This window comes from Malania oleifera, chromosome 7 (genome assembly GCF_029873635.1).
Source record: "Malania oleifera isolate guangnan ecotype guangnan chromosome 7, ASM2987363v1, whole genome shotgun sequence".
NCBI lineage: Eukaryota > Viridiplantae > Streptophyta > Magnoliopsida > Santalales > Ximeniaceae > Malania > Malania oleifera.
In genome coordinates, this window is record NC_080423.1 from 70,951,915 (window position 1) to 70,974,430 (window position 22,516).

At 35.7% G+C, this 22,516-nt stretch overlaps 1 protein-coding gene across 31 annotated transcripts in view; it reads left to right on the top strand.

Moving 5' to 3' along the window:
- Positions 1 to 4,607, top strand: part of LOC131160309 (dirigent protein 17-like) — a 66,219-nt gene extending 61,612 nt beyond the window's left edge. For 13 of the 31 annotated variants that reach the window (XM_058115846.1, XM_058115858.1, XM_058115852.1 and 10 more), the window contains one exon: positions 3,785 to 4,607. In XM_058115846.1, coding sequence (XP_057971829.1) covers positions 3,822 to 4,367 — 546 coding nt within the window. In that variant the 5' untranslated portion in view covers positions 3,785 to 3,821 and the 3' untranslated portion in view covers positions 4,368 to 4,607. The remainder of the gene's footprint in view (positions 1 to 3,784) is intronic. The other 18 variants (XR_009137995.1, XR_009137988.1, XR_009137999.1 and 15 more) reach the window with 2 other exon arrangements.
- The last annotated feature ends 17,909 nt before the right edge of the window (positions 4,608 to 22,516 follow it).

A 22,516-nucleotide genomic window follows, 5' to 3' on the forward strand; every position in this document is an offset into this window, starting at 1 on the left:
GCTTACATACGAGAATCTGGTCACGATGCTGACTTGGGGGAAAGAAACCCTGGAGTTGAAGGACATCGCGAGTGCATTGCTGGGGTTCCATTAGTGGAAGAAAGCCATCGATGAGGGTTCACATGGTGAAGGGCTTGTGGTGAAAGGTAATCAGGATCGTGGGAGAGGAAAGCCCTGGGGTGGATTGAGTGGTAATAAAACTCGATTGCAGTCCAGGAGGAAGAATGACGTTCGTTGTTTTAAGTGCGAGAAACTAGGGCACATATAATCGGAGTGTCCGGAGTTGGATAAGGGGAAAGCAAAAACTAAAAGGGTTCATCAAAATCTGCTAATGTAGTGGAAGAAGGAGACTTAGGGAGTAGTGATTGTGAGATGCTTTCTGTTTCATCAAGTTAAGAGCGCCTCACAAGTTCTTGGATCCTAGACTCGGGATGTTTTTTTCGCATGATGCCCAACAAAGTCTGGTTCACCACTTACAGATTGGTGAATTTTGGTTCCATTCTGATGGGAAACGATGCGGTCTGCAAAGTTGTTGGAATGAGGGATATCAGGATCAAAATCTATGGTGGTGTGGTAAGGACATTATATGGTTTAAGGCATATACCTGATCTACGGAAGAATGTCATATCATTGGACACTTTGAATTGTAATAGGTATAGTTACAAGTATGAAGGCGAGACGATGATGGTGTGTAAAGGTGTCTTGTTGGTGATGAAGGGACAGAGGATAGCGGGAAATTTCTATGCATTGTTGAGTAACAAAGTTGTAGGTGGAGCTGCTGCTGAGAGTTTTGAGTCGGATAATACCGTTTTGTGTAAAACAACCACACACAAAATGGAGGGTATTCTTAACTATATTGTTAATGTTTGGGAACTAGTGAGGGCAACATCACGAGTTGGACATGGGTACTTCGTGAGTTTATCACGCAAGGTTTGGGGGTATCTCATGCAGCATAAGTTGGAGATGTTTGCTAGGTGTAACTTGTGACTGAGGTGGAGTACCAGACTAAAAGAGAATTCTTGAGGTCAGACATCGGTGTTGAGTATGTTGGTATTTAAGGAGTTTTGTGAGCAGGGCATGGTTTATGCAGGGCATGTAAGGAACTTCTTGGTAAAGTCAACGAGTATGGTGGGTTTCAATTAATCAATCGCCAAAGGTATCACTACATGGGAGAGTTGCAGGAGAGGCTTGGACAGGTTATGTGGTAGAGTTCTCTAGTTTGAGAGAGTTTAGAGGTCCAATTATGCATGTTTCTAGTGAGGTGAGATCTAAACTTGGTGTTATGTCTGGAAGGTACATCTTTCTGAGATCTGAGAAAGGTGGGTTCAAGCTGAGTGATCCAATGACAAACAGGGTGGTGATTGGTGGAGACATGGCTTTAGGTGTTAAGCCATGAGATAGCGTACTCAGATAGATGGAGAGAGACGGGTGCCAGATAGATGCAGTAGCAGCAATGAGCATACTGTGTAGGTGGAGTTAGAAACTCAGGGCAGAAGTGTAGGGAGTTCTAACTCAGGAAACTTACAGTATCATAGTATAAATTGGAGCAAAAAGGAGATTATGATGCAGGTCAAGTTACAGACTCAGGGTGGAGATGACATTGGTCATAACGTAGGGAGTTTAAGCTCAGGAAACCAGCAAGATCACAATGAGCTTAAAGGCACTATCAGGCTACTGCCCAGACATAATGATCTAATGTCTTATGCATCCATTATTATCAGAAAGGATCCTACTACCTTTCAAGAAAAGGATAGGTGGATAGGTGCCATTGTGGAGGAGATGGAATTACTATATAAGAATCAGACGCAGGAGTTGGTGGAGCTCCTAGAGGGGGATAAGGAGATAGGATGCAAGTGGGCAATTATTCTGTTGTTTTATGTGAGTGACATACTGATTACTGGGAAGGTTCCGACTGAGGTAAATCAGTCGAGGACTTTGTTGAGAAAGAAAGCTGGCATGAAGGTTTTGGGTGCTACCAAAAGTATTCTTGGGTTGGAGATTTGCAAGGATAAAGCTACAAGGAGATTAGGATTATCTCGGAGTGACTTTATGGTCATAGCTACAAGGAGATTGGGGTTATCTCAAGGTGGCTGTATGGACAACTACGGGGAGATTGTGGTTATCTCAGGGTGGTTTTGTGGATCAGATGTTGGAGAGGTTTAGCATGGTTAATGTTAAACCGGTCACCGTTATATTGTTGGCAAATCAAAGTAAACAGTTTACCGTTCAATACTCAAGGATGTACTGTGATGTTTGGGACGTGTCAAAGGTTTCCTCCATCAGTGTAGTGGGGTACTTCGGCGGGCAACAAAGTGATCCGTTAGTTGTGAGGTTCATGGATACACACTACACAGGAGACTTGGATGATAGGAAACTTACAACAGGGTATGTTGTGGGAAAGCCTAATTATTGGAAGTTCAGGGTAGAGTCTCAGATTGCAATAGTTACAACTGGATCGGGTTGAGGCTACCAAGGTAGCATTGTGGTTTAAAGGATCGTTCAAGGAGTTGGGTGTTCAGTTAGGTAAAATTCCTATTACCATGAACAAGTTCAAACGTGGCTTGGACTTGGTTTACGTTTCCAGGTGTTAGACGGGAAGCGGTCCCAATCTATTGGCTCGGGAGGAGTAGCGAGATTATGCTTTCGAATTTCTCCTAAGTGGTGAATATTCGCCAAGGTGGAGATTGTTGGGGATGTGGCTCATATTTGAGTGGAACGCATGCACCAGGAAAGCATCGTGAAGCGAGGAACAAGAGAGAGGTTTGTTGGATGGCAGCTTTGAGGGCAAATCATTGACGGTTTGGATGTAACCATCGACGGTTTCAGGCAGTGTTGCAGGGTATTCTTTTCGACTTCAAACCGTCGACGGTTATGCTCGCGGATGTCACGGATTTTTGAATCAAAGATTAGTAGATTGAGAGTTTTTAGAGGAATTTCTTTCGGGGGATTGCTATAGATGTGTTTTAGATATAATAAAAGTCTTCTGTACGCTTAGATTAGTATTTAATCATTGCTATGTAACCCGAATTTGATAAACTTCGTAAGCTTCACATTGAGATAGTGAAAAACAGCCATTGCTCTTGTGGACGTAGGCAAATTGCCAAACCAAGTAAATTCTTGTGTCTTTGGTTATTGCTTTCATTGATTCTCATTGTTGAGTGAACGCTTGTTTAGTATAGTTCATCATCGAGTGCTTGCCTTACTTGTTCCATTGATTATTTCGTGAGAGTTCGTGTGAGGTCTTCTGCTGCGCACACTCAACACCAACAATTGATGTCAGAGCGCCAATTGTTGCACAACAATTCTATGGTTGCATAACACTCTAGAACCACCACTTCAACTCAATCAACCTACTTCACAGCCATGTGTAATCTCCTGTTCAGCTGATAATGAAGCATGTCTCCATATAGTATATACTAATAATAACTTAATTATATGTCATTTGTAAAAGCACCCTATATGTGTGTCAACAAAAATATACAAGATATTTCATGCTTATGGTTCTCTCATGAATTACACCGACTTGATTTAGATCCGTTTCACATTTTTGGAATACATTTTGTACATAATAGATGTGTAAATGTTCAATATTTTGGTCAGCTTTGTGGATGTCGATGTGAATGTTGTTATAATCATCATTGTTGTTTTATTGGTCATGTATCAAAGTTCATTTTAAGCTTTTATAACCGTAAAAAAATCATTTGGTCATTTCTTAATTCCATGAAGTTCATTTTAATTTTTTATGCTCATCAAAAGATAATTAAGTCATTTCTTATTTGCATAGATAGTTAAACTATCTTGACAAGTGAGAACTTTTCTAAATGGAAAGGACGTGCAAGGAAGAGCAACTGGAGTCATCATCAACAGGAGTTTTTGAGTTGTTGGGAGAACCTGCTGTTGTTATTAATGGGGTGCCCAGTGCATCACCAGGCGATTTCTCTATCGTCCCCTGTGAGACCACAAATGATGCAAAATCATGCAGAGACACAGATTTTGGTGAATGGTTGGAAGGAAGAGAAGTTCGAAAATTGTTTGGAAAGCAGTTCTATACTGGAGTGGTAACTAAATTTGACAAGGAAACAGGTTGGTACAGGGTGGTGTATGAGGATGGTGACTTTGAAGATCTCGAGTGGCACGAGCTGGAAGAAGTGCTTCTGTCCTTGGACATTAATGTTCCATTGAAAACGTTAGCATTGAAGATGATTAAAAGAAGCCAGAAACCCGTTCATGGATCTGGGACAAATGTGACCAGGTCTAGAAAACGCCGAGCTAAAAAGAATGGAGGTGAGGGAAAGGCGGTGGAGATGCTTGAAGAGGCTTCATCAATGGTTAATAATACAATTGTGCAGCACTTCAGGACGCATTGATTTCATGATTTCTGGAAGCAACTGTTCATTTTAGAAACGCAATTGGTCTGGAAGCCTGAGACAAAAAACAATGGCTTTCTTATGGAAGTGTTGTTTTGTAAAGGAAGCACGAAGTGAATTAAAAGCTGAAGCATTGCTTTCTGTTGTTTGTATTGCCTTGTGCTTTATATTTCCCTTTTATAAACGTCAGCTTCACAAATGTTTCTTTGGTATGCAATCTATGTTTTAGCTGGTTTTATTTTTCTGATCTTATACCCTATTGAGTGTTGTGAAAGTTCAAACAAAGAAATAAAGAAGCTTTCTGCCCGACCATGGGCACTTCTGAAGGTCTTGTGGGAGCAGAGCGGGCTTAGGAGTTGTTTCTGAATTTTATTACTTGGTATCATTAATAATTTCTTTCAGAGGATGGGACAGTATCATTTGTGGAATGGAATGGAATAGGGATAAAATGAACTGAAAATTTAAATAATAATAATGAATAGATTGATTAATAAATTAGATATTATTTAACCCTATTTTATTCCATTCTTTTGTACTAGATATGCAATCAAAGAGTCTTTGAATAATCAGAAAAAATCATTTTGTTTTGAAGGGTAGGAATCGTTGGATGTCATCTTGTCATGGGTCAGGTAAGGCAATGTTTTGAAACTATGGCGATATGAGCATGTCACAGGACCGACTCTTTACAATATGGGGCCTTAAGCGAATGATTTAATTAGGGGTCCTTAATATTTTATTTAATTTTTATTTTTATTTAAAATTAATTTTTTTAACTTTTTGAGGTGTAAAATTACTAATTAAAGTTTTATGTTCTACATGTATTTCATTTACTTAATAATAAGAAAGTCAATGTTTTGAAAGAAAGCATCATAAATAAAGTTAATATTATTATATTAAAAAGAAAAAATTTAGGGGCTCCAAAATTTACTTGAAAAAGAAAGAATTAAATTGTATTTTCTTTGTATTTTAAAATATAATTTTATTTACTTGATAGTGGGAAAATCAATGTATGTGAAGAGAGCATCATAAATAATGTTAACATTATTACACTATAAAAAAAAAAATTTGAAACCTTAAAATTTTTGGGGTCCTAGGCAAGCACCTTAACTGCCTTAAGATCAGGCCGGGCTTGGCATGTCATGAAAGTAGAAGGATGGGAAAATATGTACTAATTTAGGCCAAGATGTGGCAAAATGGGTCAAAATTGGATGGATTATTCATGATACCCGTTTAAATTGGGTTGGATTTGATGCAAAATAATATGATTATAAATGGGTCAACCAAACCTGACTTGTTTAAGGATGAGTTAGATTGGTCAGCCGTCACCCCGTATATTTTAATAATAATAATAATAATAAAAGGTAAACCTACTAGCCTCAACCTACCCCCCCCCCCCCCCCCTTTGCAGTTGAAGACTCGCACGGTCAATCAGTCCCTCATCTCAGAGACCTCACTCCTCACGCGGCACGCCTCACGGCCTCAGCACCTCACCCGCATGCCTCACCTCACCCTGCCCTCCCCTCTCCCCACCCCTCTCCATCAGTCGGCAGACGACCTAGACGACAGTCGCTCAGTCCCTTACCTCAGATGTCACTCCTTACGCCTCATGACTTCACCTCATCCTCACCCTGCTACCAGTAACCCAGTTACCCTATTCGACCTTCGACCACGCCACCACGACAATCGACAGTTTGGCACCAAAAAAGTGAAAACCCAAAACCACTGCAAACCAAATTCAGGCAGTTCTCAGGAATCTCACCGTTCGTTCGTTCGTTCGGCAGTCGGCTACCCAATTCTATATTTTATGTTTTTTTTAGTTAGATATTAATAAATAAAATGGAGTGTTTTTTTTTTTTTTTTTTTTAATTGGTCATTTTATGTTTAAAAAATTTTAAAATAAATAAATTATGCTTTTAAACGAGTCCCCGATTTAGTAAACGGACCGATTTGGATTTGCCTATTAATCACCCGTTAATAAACGGGTCAATCTGAATTCGAACCAGTTTAGCTCCTTCTCATTTATGACCTGTCCGAAGTCGGTCCGTTAACCCGTTTTGCCACCCCCAACCATGGGTGGTTGGTTAGTGGATCAAAAATTATTTTGATTAAATGACATTTTTGAATGGAATGAGATGCCAATGAGAATTTTTTTTTTGGATAAAAGACATTGATCCCTTGAGGTTTGACAAAATAATAATGACACTTCATGAGGTTCTAACAATTTCAATGTCTTCTCCATAGGTTTTAAGAATTTTAAGAACCTCTTTTGAAATTTGTGAAAAAGACACAAACTTCTTATAATTTGTAAAAAGATAAGTTTTTTTTAAAGGAAAATTTGTATTTTTTTTGACAAATCTCAAGGAAAATGTCTGCAACATTTTTGAAATCTCAAGAGAGGTATGTGACATTTTTGAAACCTCGGATAGGTCTATGTTGTAACGCCCCAAAAGATAATATGAATGGAAGTGTAAAAAAAATAAAAAAATAAAAAAATAATTTTATTTTTATTTGTAGTAATTAAATAAATTATTATTAATAATAATTAAATATTATAATATCTCTCTCTCTCTCTCTCTCTCTCTCTCACACACACACACACACACACACTTATATATATATATATATATATATATATATATATATATATATATATTGTTACTTATTGGGACAGAAGCTCCCTTTCCCTCCAAATCACGTCCCTCTCTTCTCGTCTCTTCTCCCACTCTCCTCGATTTCATCGGTTTAACGAGTACCGATTAGAAATTGGAAAATATCACTGGATTCCATTCTCCGCTACTGATATTTTTACCGAAGTGGATTTGTCATAAGAGCGACGTAGACATATCTCTTGAGGTAAGGTGAATTCTCATTCTTATCTCATTTTTTTTTAAATCTTAAGACAAATTGACGATCAGATACTATCACGAGAATTTAGGAATGATTCTTTACAAGTCTAGTTGAGTGAATTTCTCGTGGGGTCATCGTAAGCATAGCCCCAAAACTAGGATAATAGGGTTATTTAGAGATTCATTGTTATTTAATTAATGTAAATTTGCAAATGTTAGAATATTGAACATTCTGTGATTAAATTAAGATTATTGAATTTAGGGTTCAGGTGAGCACAACGGGTATGATTTCGGGATCCTTGTAGGCATAGTTCAGAAAATCAGGTAAGGAGAATAAATTATAACAGTATTTGTTGAGAATTATTGACTGAGAAAGGATATGAAAATGAAATATCATATTTCGCTTGAAATTATTATGATATGATTATCAGATAAAAATTGTGTGGCATATGAGTTATACTGAGAACATGTTTGAATTGAGTTGTGTGATTTGCATGAAGAAAATGAGAATTTGATATAAATATATGTACTGAAAGGTTTTGTACAGAGATGATTTAAAAGAAACTCAGTGCTATGTATACACTGAGCTGAAGTGAAATGAGAATTGTTTTATTGAGAAACAAAGAAAATAATATGTGTATGTATATTGAAAAGTTTTCTGAGAAATGACGAAAAGAGAAACATGGATATATATATTGGAAAAATAATAAAATGTTTTATTGAGAAATATTGAAATGTGTGAAATGATATATATGTGTTAGTATGAGATGAAATGTAAATATTAAAAATGAGAATATTGCAATGTAAATTCTACAATATGAATATTGAAATATGGAAATTGAAATGTAATTTCTAAAATGTGAATATTAAATTGAGAATACTGATTGTTAGTTCTAGGAAATGTGAACATTGCAAAGTGCTAAAGCTGTAATAGGATCATTGAAACATAAATGATGAAATGTCAATACCACATAATAATTGCGGGTATGTGGTAATGATAACCCTGATGGACGTTTATGGAAACCCTAATGATGGTACCGTTATTAGTGGTGATAGTGTAACTACACAGACTCTTGGAGCATGTGACATGACAGTCAACTGAGCTGTTTAGTAGAGTTGTTGTATCCCCTGAATTCGGATCAGGGCTATAGGTGTTTGCCAGTCGTACTACAAATGCAGGATATGTGATATGATATTTTGATCTAACCGGGTAGGTAAACTGAAGTTAGATCCAGCCTTTGGGCCGCACAATCCTGACTATGGGGGGAAGCATGACATGGAAAAGAGATTCTCAAGACACCCATGAGTTATAGACGCGAGATTGGTACTGGGAACCAAGGATACTCATGTGCTGGATAGTAAAATGGATATGTGTAAGTTAATAACATAAATAATTGAGGCGAAGTAAAACTCTCCACCTGAGAGCTTGCTGAGTAAGGTGAGTGTCCTGATGAGTATCAGTTGAAGTTGAATCTCAGTTAATCGGGTAAGGTTACAAATGATATCACAGCAGAGGGGAGCTGCATGTATGGGCGTGCAATCTCCACTATCCTCAGAAACTTCGCTAGTAAATATGGGTTGTGTAAGAATGAATTTGAGAAATGATTTTAAATCTTATAAAAGTTGGTGTTTTATATTTATATGATTATGAGCATATATATCAGTGTATTTTCTTAGATAAATTGATGATTTGAAAAGTAAAATATGTTAAAACTGAACTCATATTGCCACACACTATAAATAATTTATTCCGTCTTACTAAAATGTGTCTTACCCGAATTATCTACACTTTTCGGGGAACAGAGACAAACCAAGTGATAGAGCTCCGAGACAGTAGGAAGCTGAGACCCTAATATTCAGCGTGAGTTTTGGACTAGGGAGGTGTGATTCCCTTAGGGTTGTATTGTTTTGGGTATGAGATAGAAATGTATGTATATGGATATTGATACTCTGGGTATTGTATTCTGGATAGTATGTACCTTATGTCTTTCGCTGTTAGGTTAATATAAATAAAATGTTTGTTTACCTGGTACCTAATGCGAGTCAGGTTATGTGAGTGGTATCAGAGTTGTTGACGTGGTCGATGTGATGTTTGATGTGTATGATTTATTTATTATTGAATGGAAAAAAATGGCATGGAAAATCGGGGCATCGCAATTGTAAACACCCTATTTTTGTCTGAGCCAAATATAACAAAGGAGTTACTATAATAATAATATTATTATTATTTTATTATTATTATTATTAGTATTTTTATTATTATTATCATCATCATCATTATTATTATTATTATTATTATTATTATTATTAGTATTTATTATTATTATAATTTTATTATTATTATTTTTAGTATTTTTATTATCGTTATTATTATTATTATTACTATTATTATTATTATTTTATTATTGTTACTTTACTATTATTATTTTTATTATTTTTATCATTCTTATTATTTCTATGTTATTATTACTTTAATATAATTATTTTTTCTATTTCTATTTTTATTAGTATTATCATTATTTTCAAACCTTATTATTATTATTACATTATTATTATTATTACCATAAAAGTATAAAAAAAAAGAAAAAAGAAAAAAGAAAAGAAGGGGGCGGCAGAGGCTAGGGTTTTCAAGATTTTTTTTATAAAGGTATGGGGCTCGCCCAGGGCAACGGTGGCGGAGACCAAAAAGAAACACAAAAAAAAAAATCCTAGCCGCTCTCACCCGGCACACCCTTTGCTCTCCATCTCTTTCCCTCTCCTCCTTCCCTTATCTCCCTCTCTCTCCCCTGCCGTTTCTCGTTCTCTCTCAGTACTCTCCCTCGGCTCTGTTCCCTTTCCCCTTGCTGCTGCAGTCCACTCCAGCTGCTCTGCTACAGTCGGCCCTCTGCAACACCAGCTGCCACTTTCCACCCGAGCTCCACAGCAGCCCCCCTGTCTTAGTCCCTACTCTCTTTCCCGCCCCCTCAGTCTCTCCCTCAAGCTATGTTCCAGTTCTGCCGTACAAGCCACCATCTTTGGCCATCTTGCTGCCAGCCACCCACAGCAGAGACGCCACAGCCGCAGCCACCTTCAGAACATCCCAGCCAGCTGTCTGCAACTAGTGAAGCTCCGGCAGCCACCAACTTCAAGTCTTCACACCTTCACTCCAAGCTTCTGAACCCGAAGCACACGCACACAGCACACGCACACAGGACAAACACATAGCACATAGCACATAGCGCACACACAGCACACAGCACACACCAGAGCACACACACACACAGCATACATAACACACACACAGACAGCATACATAACACACACACTTCCTTGTGTATTTAAAGATGTCATTTTTATTATTATTATCATCTTTTTTTTTTTTTTTCTTGTTATCATCACTGCAAATATTAACTGGTTTGTTCTCGTTTTTGCAGGATTTTGTTGGGGCTCCTTCCAATATTTAGAGTTTGAATTTTGTTGTAATTTTTTTTTATTATAGGTTTGTTTTTATTGCGGAGGTAAGAATTATATCGTTTAATATTTAAATATGATAATGTGTATTATGGTCTTTTTGTGTACTTGTAGGATTTTTATCGTTGATGTATGTCCAGTTTTAATTACTTAGGGTTTTCTTTATTGAACGTGTTATGTTTAATGTATGAATACTCATATTAGTATTTTAGGATATTTAGTATTAGTATTCTAGTATTTTATCATGTTTACATATAAAGGTATCAATCATTATGGCAAGTTTAGCATCTTAGTATATGTTTAGTATTTTGCTATTATATTTAGTGTGATAGTATATAGAATATTATGGTATAATTAATATGCTTGTTTTTAGTTTTACTTATTAAGGCATTTTTTTTTTATATAGATGGTATTACTTTTTATAGTACCTCTAGTATTTTAATATATATTATATTATGGTATTTTATTACTTATTTTGACATTTGTAATATTTTAGTAGATATGTGTCATTATTATTATAATTATATGTATTGTGGTAGTTTAATATCTTAACTTATTATCCTATTAACATATATTAAAACCTCTTATACTAGTATTTTCCTATAAAAAATTCTATACAATTTCAAAATTTGGGAGTGTATTTTATTAAATATTTTCTTGATTTTTATCTTGATGATTTTAATGAAAGGGTGTGAGCTCTTTCGGGCTTCACGTATCTTGGTTTTGAGGGAATATAATATATTATATATATATATTTTTGTGTGTATGTAAAAAATTCACTAAAATGGAGTGATTTTAAAGATCTATTAAATTAAATTAGGGATAATTCTAAATTAATTAGGTATCATTCGTAAGAACGGACACATAGGGGCTGCTTGTACCTTCCCCTCGCGTAATCGAACTCTCAACCCTAACTTTGGTAACGCAGATCGATTCTACTCTTAATTAGGTAGTAATCAAGTGTTCTAATTACACTAAAAGGTTAGTGGCGACTTCATTACACCATTTTTCCTGAAAATCTAAAATATGAATTTTATTTCGCCACTTCGGGGCACCCGCTCTCCGGGATGTCACGACAGTTTGGCGACTCTACTGGGGACTATAGAGAGTCGAGCCAATAATTAATTAGAAATTATCTCGAACTCAAATTTAATAAATCTTTTAGTTGCTCCTCATTTTGTGAATATTAATTGTAAATATTTTCTTTCCAAATTTTTAATATTAATTGTAAATATTTTATTTCCAAATTTTTAATATTAATTGTAAATACTTTCTTTCCAATTTTTTTTAGATAAGCATATTGATTTCAAATATTTTACTTCCATTTTTTTATTGTAAATATTTTCTTTCCAAATTTTTAGATAAGAATATTAATTATAAATATTTTCTTTCCAAATTTTTAATATTAATTGTAAATATTTTTTTTTTGCAAATTTTTAGATAAGAATATTAATTGTAAATATTTTCTTTCCAAATTTTTAGATAAAAATATTAATTGTAAATATTTTATTTTCAAAATCTTTTAGATAAGAATATTAATTGTAAATATTTTCTTTTCAAATTTTTTTATATAAGAATACTAATTGTAAATATCTTCTTTCCAAATTTTTTAGATAAGAATATTAATTGTAATTATTTTATTTCCAACTTTTTAGATTAAGTGTGTTAATTGTAACTATCTTGTTTTCATATTTTAAATAAGCATGTGATTAATCATGAATAAGCGTGTGACATGCATGTGGGGATAGACGGATTAGGCTAAACTATGATTCACACACTTTCACGCTCTATACCTGGGCTTTACCTACTAAGATTAGAAAGAAGTGTAATACCGTTTGTCCCTACGTGGCAGGACTTGTGGGGACTTGCGAACCACGCCGCTTAGTTTAAACTTTGTCCAAACCCCTTTTGGGCGAGGATGTATGTTAGATCGAGAACCTTTTTATCAATAGAGATTAGAACCTACCCACACATACTTGTCTATAGTTTTCCCTAACTAAGATAGAGCCATGAAGAAACCCTATAAAATAGGTGTATCTACCGTGGGTTGGGATAGGAACCACATCATTCTCCACCTACAGTCTTTTGTATATATGTTTTGAAATACTTTGTATTATGTTTTGCATTTTGCATCCATTCTAGGCATCCATACTACTTAGCCAAAATTCTGGAAAAGTCAAACAGTGAGATCGCGACCCATTCTTCCAAAAAAAAAAAATAAAGCATTTGGCCTAAGCATTTTTAAAGATGGGTCGGCCCAATCATTTTCAAATAACTCGGACCCAACTTTTTTAAAACAAACCTAGGTCTGACTTTTTTCTAAGCAAAAACTCAGTCCAGGCTTGATTTTCAAAAAGGGCCGAACCTAGATTTCAAAAGTGGGTCTCGACCCTATTACTTAAAAATCCAGGCCAACATTTTTAAAGCAATCCAAGCCTAACTCTCTTTAAACTCGGGCCTTGACCTATCAGAAAATAGCTTGAAGCCCATATTTTGAAACACCCGAGGTCCAAGTGCACATCAAAGTCCATAAGTCTGCGTTAAACCAACCCAATGGGTTGACTCTCCCGAGTTAATCCCAAAACCAGATCATAACCTGGTCCTTCGTATGATCTAAGGTACATGAACCATCATCAAGGAAAGAAATGGTTGATGGAGGAATTGAATTGAATTAGTGGTCCATCAATGGTCAGCTTTATCATGAAACCTTTCATTAATCGATAGGGATTTTTCCAGAATTCCGGTAAAGTAGTTATTTAGGTTGCATTGCACTCATGCATTCATGCATAATTTCATGCATAGCCATGCACGATAAGCTGCATGCCTGTTCATATCCTTATTGATATGTATGTTTGCCCTAGTTACACCCATACATAAACACCCATTGCACAACATAATCATGCATCCCATGCTCAATTTTATAATCATACATGCATAGTCATCTCCAATAAGACGGTAATCACATCCTAATTTTCTTTAAAACCAGTGTGCCGAGGTGGCAAAGTTAAAGATTCGGGGTTCCATCATTGAGCAGAACAAAAACAATCTCTCTATTTTAGGTGAAAGGTTAGAATCATGGGAACCCGTTGCCCGATCACAGTTGAAATGTCGTAAATGCCATTAGGTTGGAGGATTGATTAATATTCAATTTCAGAAGTGAGCCCACGTGATTCAAAAATGATGTGCTTGATCACCTAAGGGTGATAACAAGAGAAATACATCCATGCTTTTCATTTAAATCATTTTGAAATTGAATGAAATAAAAATGCCTTTGAGTCTCATCTCATCCTATCCTCCTCGGATCATCACTTTGTGCCAAATTTTGCCTATTTTTGCTTGCATTTTGTGTAAGTGACATAGGAAATAATTTTATCAGTACAAAAGACTTGGAACTATTAGGTGGTTTTGGGAGTCCATTTAATGGGGGAAAAAAAAAAAAAAAAAAAAAACAAAGAAGAATGATGAAGGAAAAGCCTCCAAGATGAAGTTTAGTAAAGAACGCCACTTCAAAATGTTGTCAAGGAGTTTTGTGGGATGTGGATTTCAAAATAATGAAGAGTCGTAGGATAAATATACAAAAATGACTTATCAAGCTTTGTCCTACATTTGTTTGATGAAATTGATGAAAAAGTCTCTTGTCTTTGTTATCTAAGTTATGATTGGTGTCTTAAAGGTATGATGATTATATTCTGATCAAATGAGAGGTGACCATCTTTGGTCGACCAGTATCCCTAAAAAGAATTAAATATTGATTTTTCATTTGTTAACCAAGTTGAATCTGAATGTTAAACCAATCTTTTCTTAAAAGTCAATTTATCAGAAATTCAACTTGGGTTTGGATCTCCTAGTTTTTGACAAGTCATTTGAGGCAATGGTCACTACCAAAATGATGGCAGACCATTTTTCTGCTATGCAAAAGAAAGTCAAAGAAGAAATCCCTTGCAAGTCCTTTTTGAGCCTGAACAATTTAATTCTTAATTAACCCGTCAAAGGATCACACCCCACACTGAGGCAGTTTTAAAAAGATTGCTTTCAAATGGAATTCAAATGAAAATGAAGTTAAGATTCCTTCATAAAATGAAAAGCAAAAGTTGCGGTAAAAGAAGAAGAAGAAGATAAAAAAAACTAAAGAAAAAAAGAAAGAAAAAGAAGAAGGAAAGGAAGAAGAAATAAAAATAAAGGACATGATTCATATATGATCTTTGACTAGAGAATACCTATGATGAGATTGATAAATTTTGAGCCTTATTTAAATCTTTTTTTCTTTAACCCATACACTTAGCCTACATTACAGTTCAAATGAAAGTCCTGACTAGATTGGTATACGTTATTGTCTCAAATGATTTGTCAGACTCAATGTTGAGTATGAACTGCGTAATGACCTGATCCTAAAAAGGTACGTAGGTAGTTTGTTCAAATGACAAGTTCGGTTAATACTTTGTGAATACTGCACCACAAATTGGGACAGAAATTTTTATTATAGGATGGGGTTTTTGAGCCTTAGTTTCCTTATTCTTGGTAAAACCTAAATCCTAAGCCTACATTTCGTCCTGTGTCTTAAAGTCCACCTTGAAATTGGAATATTGATCAGACTACTTAATGAGACACTAGTTCTAATTCAAGACAGAGAGTTTGAAATAAGTAAGAAAGAATCTCTAAGTGGTGATACAATGAATGAGTTATGGTTATGAGGCTAAGAAAAAAATAAAAATAAAAAACAAACAAAAAAAAAAAAAAAAGGGAGGAAAAGGTTTGCCCATTGATATGATTCTCTAAGCCAAAGTTACATTATTGTCAAAGTACTGGCAAAAATTTTCTCCTATTCAACAAGCACAGAAAATCAAGTAAAGACAAGTAAGTTCGTGCATTCCATCCATATTCTTATTGAGATTGAGTTATCTGACTGCATGCTTATTTATTTAAATTTCAAAGAGATTTTAAAACATTAAGGATGCAATCCAAAGAATGTCCTTGTGGAGAAAATGTAAGATGGATAGGATCAGCTACAAATGCGTCTACTAGGTTAGGTGTCATACCGAGTTTCAGAGGAACACATTGAGGAACATCTATGTCAGATGGGAATTCAAAAATATAGCCAAGATCAGAATTTGGTTTGTTACGAGCTTATTGGGAAATTGACACGTCATCCTGTATTATATCAAAAGAAAAAAAAAAAAACCTTCTTAGTTTTCCAAGCTTGAAAAGAGGACGGATAGTCAAAGAGTTTCGGAATCACCAATAGGCTTCTTGTGGAGAAGGTCCTGATTGGGAATGTACGGTGCGGGTAGAATTAGTCACAGAATAATCTAATTAGGGAAAATATCACTTCAGGCTTTAGAGATCTACTTATTCAAGAAGAATCTAACAACAGGGTCAAGATCAGTGGCATATAAATTCAATTGAGGCAGGTTTTAGGTTGATTTTCAGGGGAACCATTTCAAAGACAACATAGCTAAGATTAGAGATTGAGTTGTTGATTATAGGCGCATTGGAAAAACAAAGTTCATGCATCATCATACATTTCATGCATTGCAAAAAAAAAAAATAAAAAAAAATAAAAAAAATGCATACATGTCATATCATGCAACATGCATACATATAACAACATACCCCTGCATTCTTGCATCACAAGTTAGAAATGTGCATACATATAGCAACATACCCCTGCATTCTAGCATCACAAGTTAGCAACATGCATACAAATAGCAGCATATCACTACATTCTAGCATCACAAGTTAGCAACATGCATACAAATAGCAACATACCACTGCATTCTAGCACCAGAAGTTAGCAACATGCATACAAATAGCAGCACATCACTGCATTCTAGTATCACAAGTTAGCAACATGTATACAAATAGCAGCACATCACTGCATTCTAGTATCACAAGTTAGCAACATGCATATATATGGCAGTATATCACTGCATTCTAGCATCACAAGTTAGCAACATGCATACAAATAGTAGCATATCACTTCATTCTGGTATCACAAGTTAGCAACATGCATACATATAGCAATAGAGCACCCTTCACACTTGTCTTGTTCAATAAGCTTTTGCATGATCATTTGACATCCTTGATTGAGCAATTCCTATTTTTCTAATAGGGTAGCAGATCCTAAGGACGAGTGGATTCGTTTATTGAAATCAGGACCATACACCCAAGTGCATTTTCCCAATAGAGTAACCATTTTCTAAACTTTCGTTTCACACCTTGTTATTGCTTGAAGTGGTTCGGATCATCGTATCCATTACGATTCAGATTCTTAAATTCGCAGCAAGCTATCATTGTGTCGCCATTATTGTGTCTTATGGCATCGTATCCGCTATAGCTCGGATTCTAACATTCGAAGCAAGCCATCATTGTGTCGTATGGCTCAGATCATCGTATCCACTACGACTCGAATTCTTACATTCGCAGAAAGCCATATTGTGTCTTGTGGCTCGGATCATCGTATCCGCTACAACTCGAATTCTTACATTCGTAACAAGCCATCATTGTGTCTCATGAATTGGATCATTGTATCTGTTATGGCTCGGATTCTTGCATTCGTAGCAAGTTGTCATTGTGTCCTAGGGCACGGATCATCTTATCTACTACGGCTCGGATCATCGTATCCGCTATGGCTCGGATTCTTACATTCACAACAAGCCATTATTGTGTCTTATGGCTCAAATCATCGTATCCTCTATGAATCGAATTCTTACATTCGAAGCAAGCCATCATTGTGTCATGTGACTCGGATCATCATATCCGCTACGACTCGAATTCTTACATTCGAAGCAAGCCATCATTGTGTCTTATGACTCGGATCATTGTATCCGCTACGACTCGAATTCTTACATTCGCAGCTAGTTATCATTTTGTCATGTGGCTTGGATCATCGTATTCGTTACGGCTCGGATTCGTACATTCGAAGCAAGCCATCATCATGTCTTATGACTCAGATCATCGTATCCGCTACGGCTCGGATTCTTACATTCGCAGCAAGTCATCATTGTGTCGTGTGGCTTGGATCATCGTATCCACTATGGCTCGAATTCTTACATTCGCAGCAAGCCATCATTTTGTCCTATGGCTCGGATCATCGTATCCGCTACGACTCGGATTCTTACATTCGTAGCAAGTCATCATTGTGTCTTATTGCTCGGATCATCGTATTTGCTACGACTCGAATTCTTACATTCGCAGCAAGCCATCATTTTGTCCTAGGGCTCGGATCATCATATCTACTACAATTCTGATTCTTACATTCGAAGCAAGCCATCATTGTATCGTGTGGCTCAGATCATCGTATCTGCTATGACTCGAATTCTTACATTCGAAGCAAGCCATTATTGTGTCTTATGGCTCGGATCATCGTATTCGCTACGACTCAGATTTTTACATTCGAAGCAAATCATTATTGTGTCGTGTGGCTCGGATCATCGTATCTACTACGACTTGGATTCTTACATTTGAAGTAAGCCATCATTGTGTCCTGTGGCTCGGATCATCGTATTCGCTATGACTTAGATTCTTACATTCGCAACAAGCCATCATTATGTCCTATGGCTCGGATTATCGTATCCGCTACGGCTCAGATTTTTACATTCGCAGCAAACCATCATTGTGTCACATGGTTCGGATCATTGTATCTGCTACGGCTTGGATTTTTACATTCGCAGCAAGCCATTATTATTATTATTATTATTTTTAGTATTTTTATTATCGTTATTATTATTATTATTATTATTATTATTTTATTATTTTTACTTTACCATCATTATTTTTATTATTTTTATCATTATTATTATTTCTATTTTATTATAACATATATATTAATTTATCATTATTTTCCAACCTTATTATTATTATTATTATTATTATTATTATTATTATCATATTAGTGTTATTAATATTACCATATTTATTATTACCATAAAAGTATAAAAAAAAGAAAAAAGAAAAAAGAAAAGAAGGGGGTGGCAGAGGCTAGGGTTTTCAAAATTTTTTTATAAAGGTAGGGGGGCTCGCATAGGGCAAGGGGGGTGGAGACCAAAAAGAAACACAAAAAAAAAACCCTAGCTGCTCTCACCCGGCACACCCTTTGCTCTCCATCTCTCTCCCTCTCCTCCTTCCCTTATCTCCCTCTCTCTCCCCTACCGTTTCTTATTCTCTCTCAATATTCTCCCTCGGCTCTGTTCCCTTTCCCCTTGCTGCTGCAGTCCACTCCAGCTGCTCTACTGCACAGTCGGCCCTCTGCAACACCAGCCGCCACTTTCCACCTGAGCTCCATAGCAGCCCCCCTGTCTTAGTCCTTACTCTCTTCCCTTCCCCCTCAGTCTCTCCCTCAAGCTCTGTTCCAGTTCTACTGCACAAGCCACCATCTTCGGCCATCTTGCTACTAGCCACCTACAATAGAGACGCCACAGCCACAACCACCTTCAGAACATCCCAGCTAGGTCTCTGCAACCAGCGAAGCTCTGGCAGCTACCAGCGTTGAGCCTCCACACCTTCACTCCAAGCTTCTGAACCCCAAGCACACGCACACAACACACACACACACACAGCACAAACACACAGCACACAACACACACACACACACACACACACACACACACACAACACAAACACACAACACATAGCACACACATAGCACACTCACACACAACACAAGCACACAACACAGACACACAACATACATAACACACACTCTTACTTGTGTATTTAAAGATGTCATTTTTATTTTTATTATCATCTTTTTTTTTTCTTGTTATGCAAATATTAACTGGTTTGTTCTCATTTTTGCAGGATTTTTGTTGGGGCTCTTTCCAATATTTGGAGTTCGAATTTTGTCGTAATTTTTTTATTATAGGTTTTATTTTTTATTTTTTATTGCGGAGGTAAGAATTATATCGTTTAATATTTAAATATGATAATGTGTATTATGGTCTTTTTGTGTACTTGTAGGATTTTCATCGTTGATGTATGTCCAGTTTTAATTACTTAGGGTTTTCTTTATTGTATGTGTTATGTTTAATGTATGAATACTCATATTAGTATTTTAGGATATTTAGTATTAGTATTCTAGTATTTTATCATGTTTACATATAAAGGTATCAATCATTATGGCAAGTTTAGCATCTTAGCATATGTTTAGTATTTTGCTATTATATTTAGTGTGATAGTATATAGAATATTATGGTATAATTATTATGCTTGTATTTAGTTTTACTTATTAAGGCATTTTTTTTATATAGATGGTATTACTTTTTATAGTACTTTTAGTATTTTAGTATATGTTATATTATGGTATTATTACTTATTTTGACATTTGTAATATTTTAGTAGATATGTGTCATTATTATTATTATTATTATTATTATTATTATTATTATTATTATATGTATTGTGGTAGTTTAATATCTTAACTTATTATCCTATTTACATATATTAAAACCTCTCATACTAGTATTTTCCTATAAAAAACTCTATACAATTTCAAAATTTGGGAGGGTATTTTATTAAATATTTTCTTGATTTTTATCCTGATGATTTTAATGAAAGGGTATGAGCTCTTTCGGGCTTCACGTATCTTGGGTCTGAGGGAATATAATATATCATGTATATATTTTTGTGCGTATGCCAAAAATTCACCAAAAGGGAGTAATTTTAAAGATCTATTAAATTTAATTAGGGATAATTCCAAATTAATTAGGCACCGTTCGTAAGAACGGGCGCATAGGGGGTGCTCATACCTTCCCCTCGCATAACCGAACTCTCGACCCCAGCTTTGGTAACACAGACCGATTCTACCCTTAATTGAATAGTAATCACGTGTTCTAATCACACTAAAAGGTTAGTGGCGACTCCATTACGCCATTTTTCCTGAAAATCTAAAATAATTTTTATTTCGCTAGCCTGAGGCACACACGCTCCAGGACATCCCGACAACAGTTTGGTGTCAGAGCCTCGGTTGTTAGGTTATGCAAACTTTAGTAGACAACGAAATACAATACTAGAGTATAGGAATGAATTGTGAGGAGAATAAGAGATGGGTGGTGTGAGATATGAATCAGTTATTGTTAGAAGATGAGATTGAGAATTTAGGATTCTATCTTGTGGCCTGGAGGCAGGAGTTCCGTGGTTATTTCTGTGTTTTTCTTGGGGTGATGATTTCAGGAAAATCATGGATACTATCGTCGGTTCTTGTTTCTGAGTGGTAGGACTGAATCTAAAATTGGGATTAAAGATGTTAAGAAAAATGGTTATAGAAGAATTTTTTTTGAGTTATAATTTGATAAGTGTATTGATTGCGTGATAGTAATTGAATTCTAAGACTGGTTGTTTCCTTTTCAGGATATGATCTCTAAGTCAATGATTTATCTGAATAAGCTTCAAAGAATCCATATTGACTTTTGAATTAAGTACTTACATAAAGACTTTCTTAAGACTTAAAAAAGTTCTAAGCTCGGAGTCTTCATGTTTGTCTTTTATTGAGTCCATCTTAACTTTGAGGTTCAACACTCTTTTAAGCTTTCCTCAAATCATCTTTGAATCCATGCTTTCATACTCTTTAAGCTTTCATTTTTCAACTTGTTCTTGGAATGTAATCTTTCAATAAGGCTTGTAATCACTTAATCTTGAACTCATATACTTGATTCTTGAAACATCATCACTTTAACCAAAACATGTTAAATACCCTTGATTTGTTATCATAAAAAAAAGACTCGTAATCCATGTTAGGCCAACAATCTCCCCCTTTTTGATGATGACAAATAAGGGGCAAAAAAATTGAGTGAACCTTAATAAGGCTCCCCCTTACAATAAGCATGCTTCTAACAATATTTGGAAAGTAAGATAATCATTCTTATGATGCTATATCAGGTAATATCAAATTCAGTTTCAGACTTCATGTAAGCCCATTTTTCAAGGTCAAACAATAATATGTGTCTCAGTTGTGCCATATTCATATATGTCTTAGGTTTGTCTCAGTTTTGCTCAATAATTCTCCCCGTTTTGACATCAATCAAAAAGAGATAAAGTAATAAGCGTATGCATACTAAGACAAAGATTAGAATTAAGAACAAAAACAGAGAATACCGTGTGCCATGTAAGAATCAATAAGTCCTAAACATAAAAACATGACATATCAATAATAAGCTTTCAAAGAGATAAGCAATACGAGCAATAAGCAACAAAAAAAGTCACAAAACTATTTTTAATACAAATTCAGAATAGTCAAACAAATCTAAACGTTCCCAATATCATCATTAGACTCATCATCTTCCCTTTCTTCTTCATCTTCGTCTTCACTTTGATTAGAATCAACTTCCATTGGAGCATTTCCACGTGAAGAGGAAGTGCTGGTCATATGCTGCTCAATCCGGCCAAGTCTCTGGTCTAGAAAAGCATAGTTTTCCTGAAGAGTGCTGTAGTTAGCACACATTTCTATACTAAAGTTTGTGAACTGTTGATGATAAGACATAAACCATGAAGGTGCATCAAGCAGAGGAGCTGGTTGCTGAACATGAGGTGGAGCTGGTTTAGCAGCTTGTCTCGGTGGTCTCCTTCTTCTCAGAAGCCAACCTTACTCATGTTCTCGTATCCCATTTGTTTCAGAGTTGTGGAGCCAAAAAGATCATATCTAGTCTGTTTGATGAATAACCCAGTGGGAGTGGTGACATCAAGATAAGCAAAGAGCTAGCCACCATATGGAAGAGTAACTCGCTGAGAGTCCAATCTTGTCCACGTCAATTTCAGAATCAAACTTGACAAGTCGAGTTTCGTTCCTTTCAATAAGCACCACATGACGAAGCAATTGACATAAGACATATAATCATGTGATCCAGCTTGGGGTAAAATATT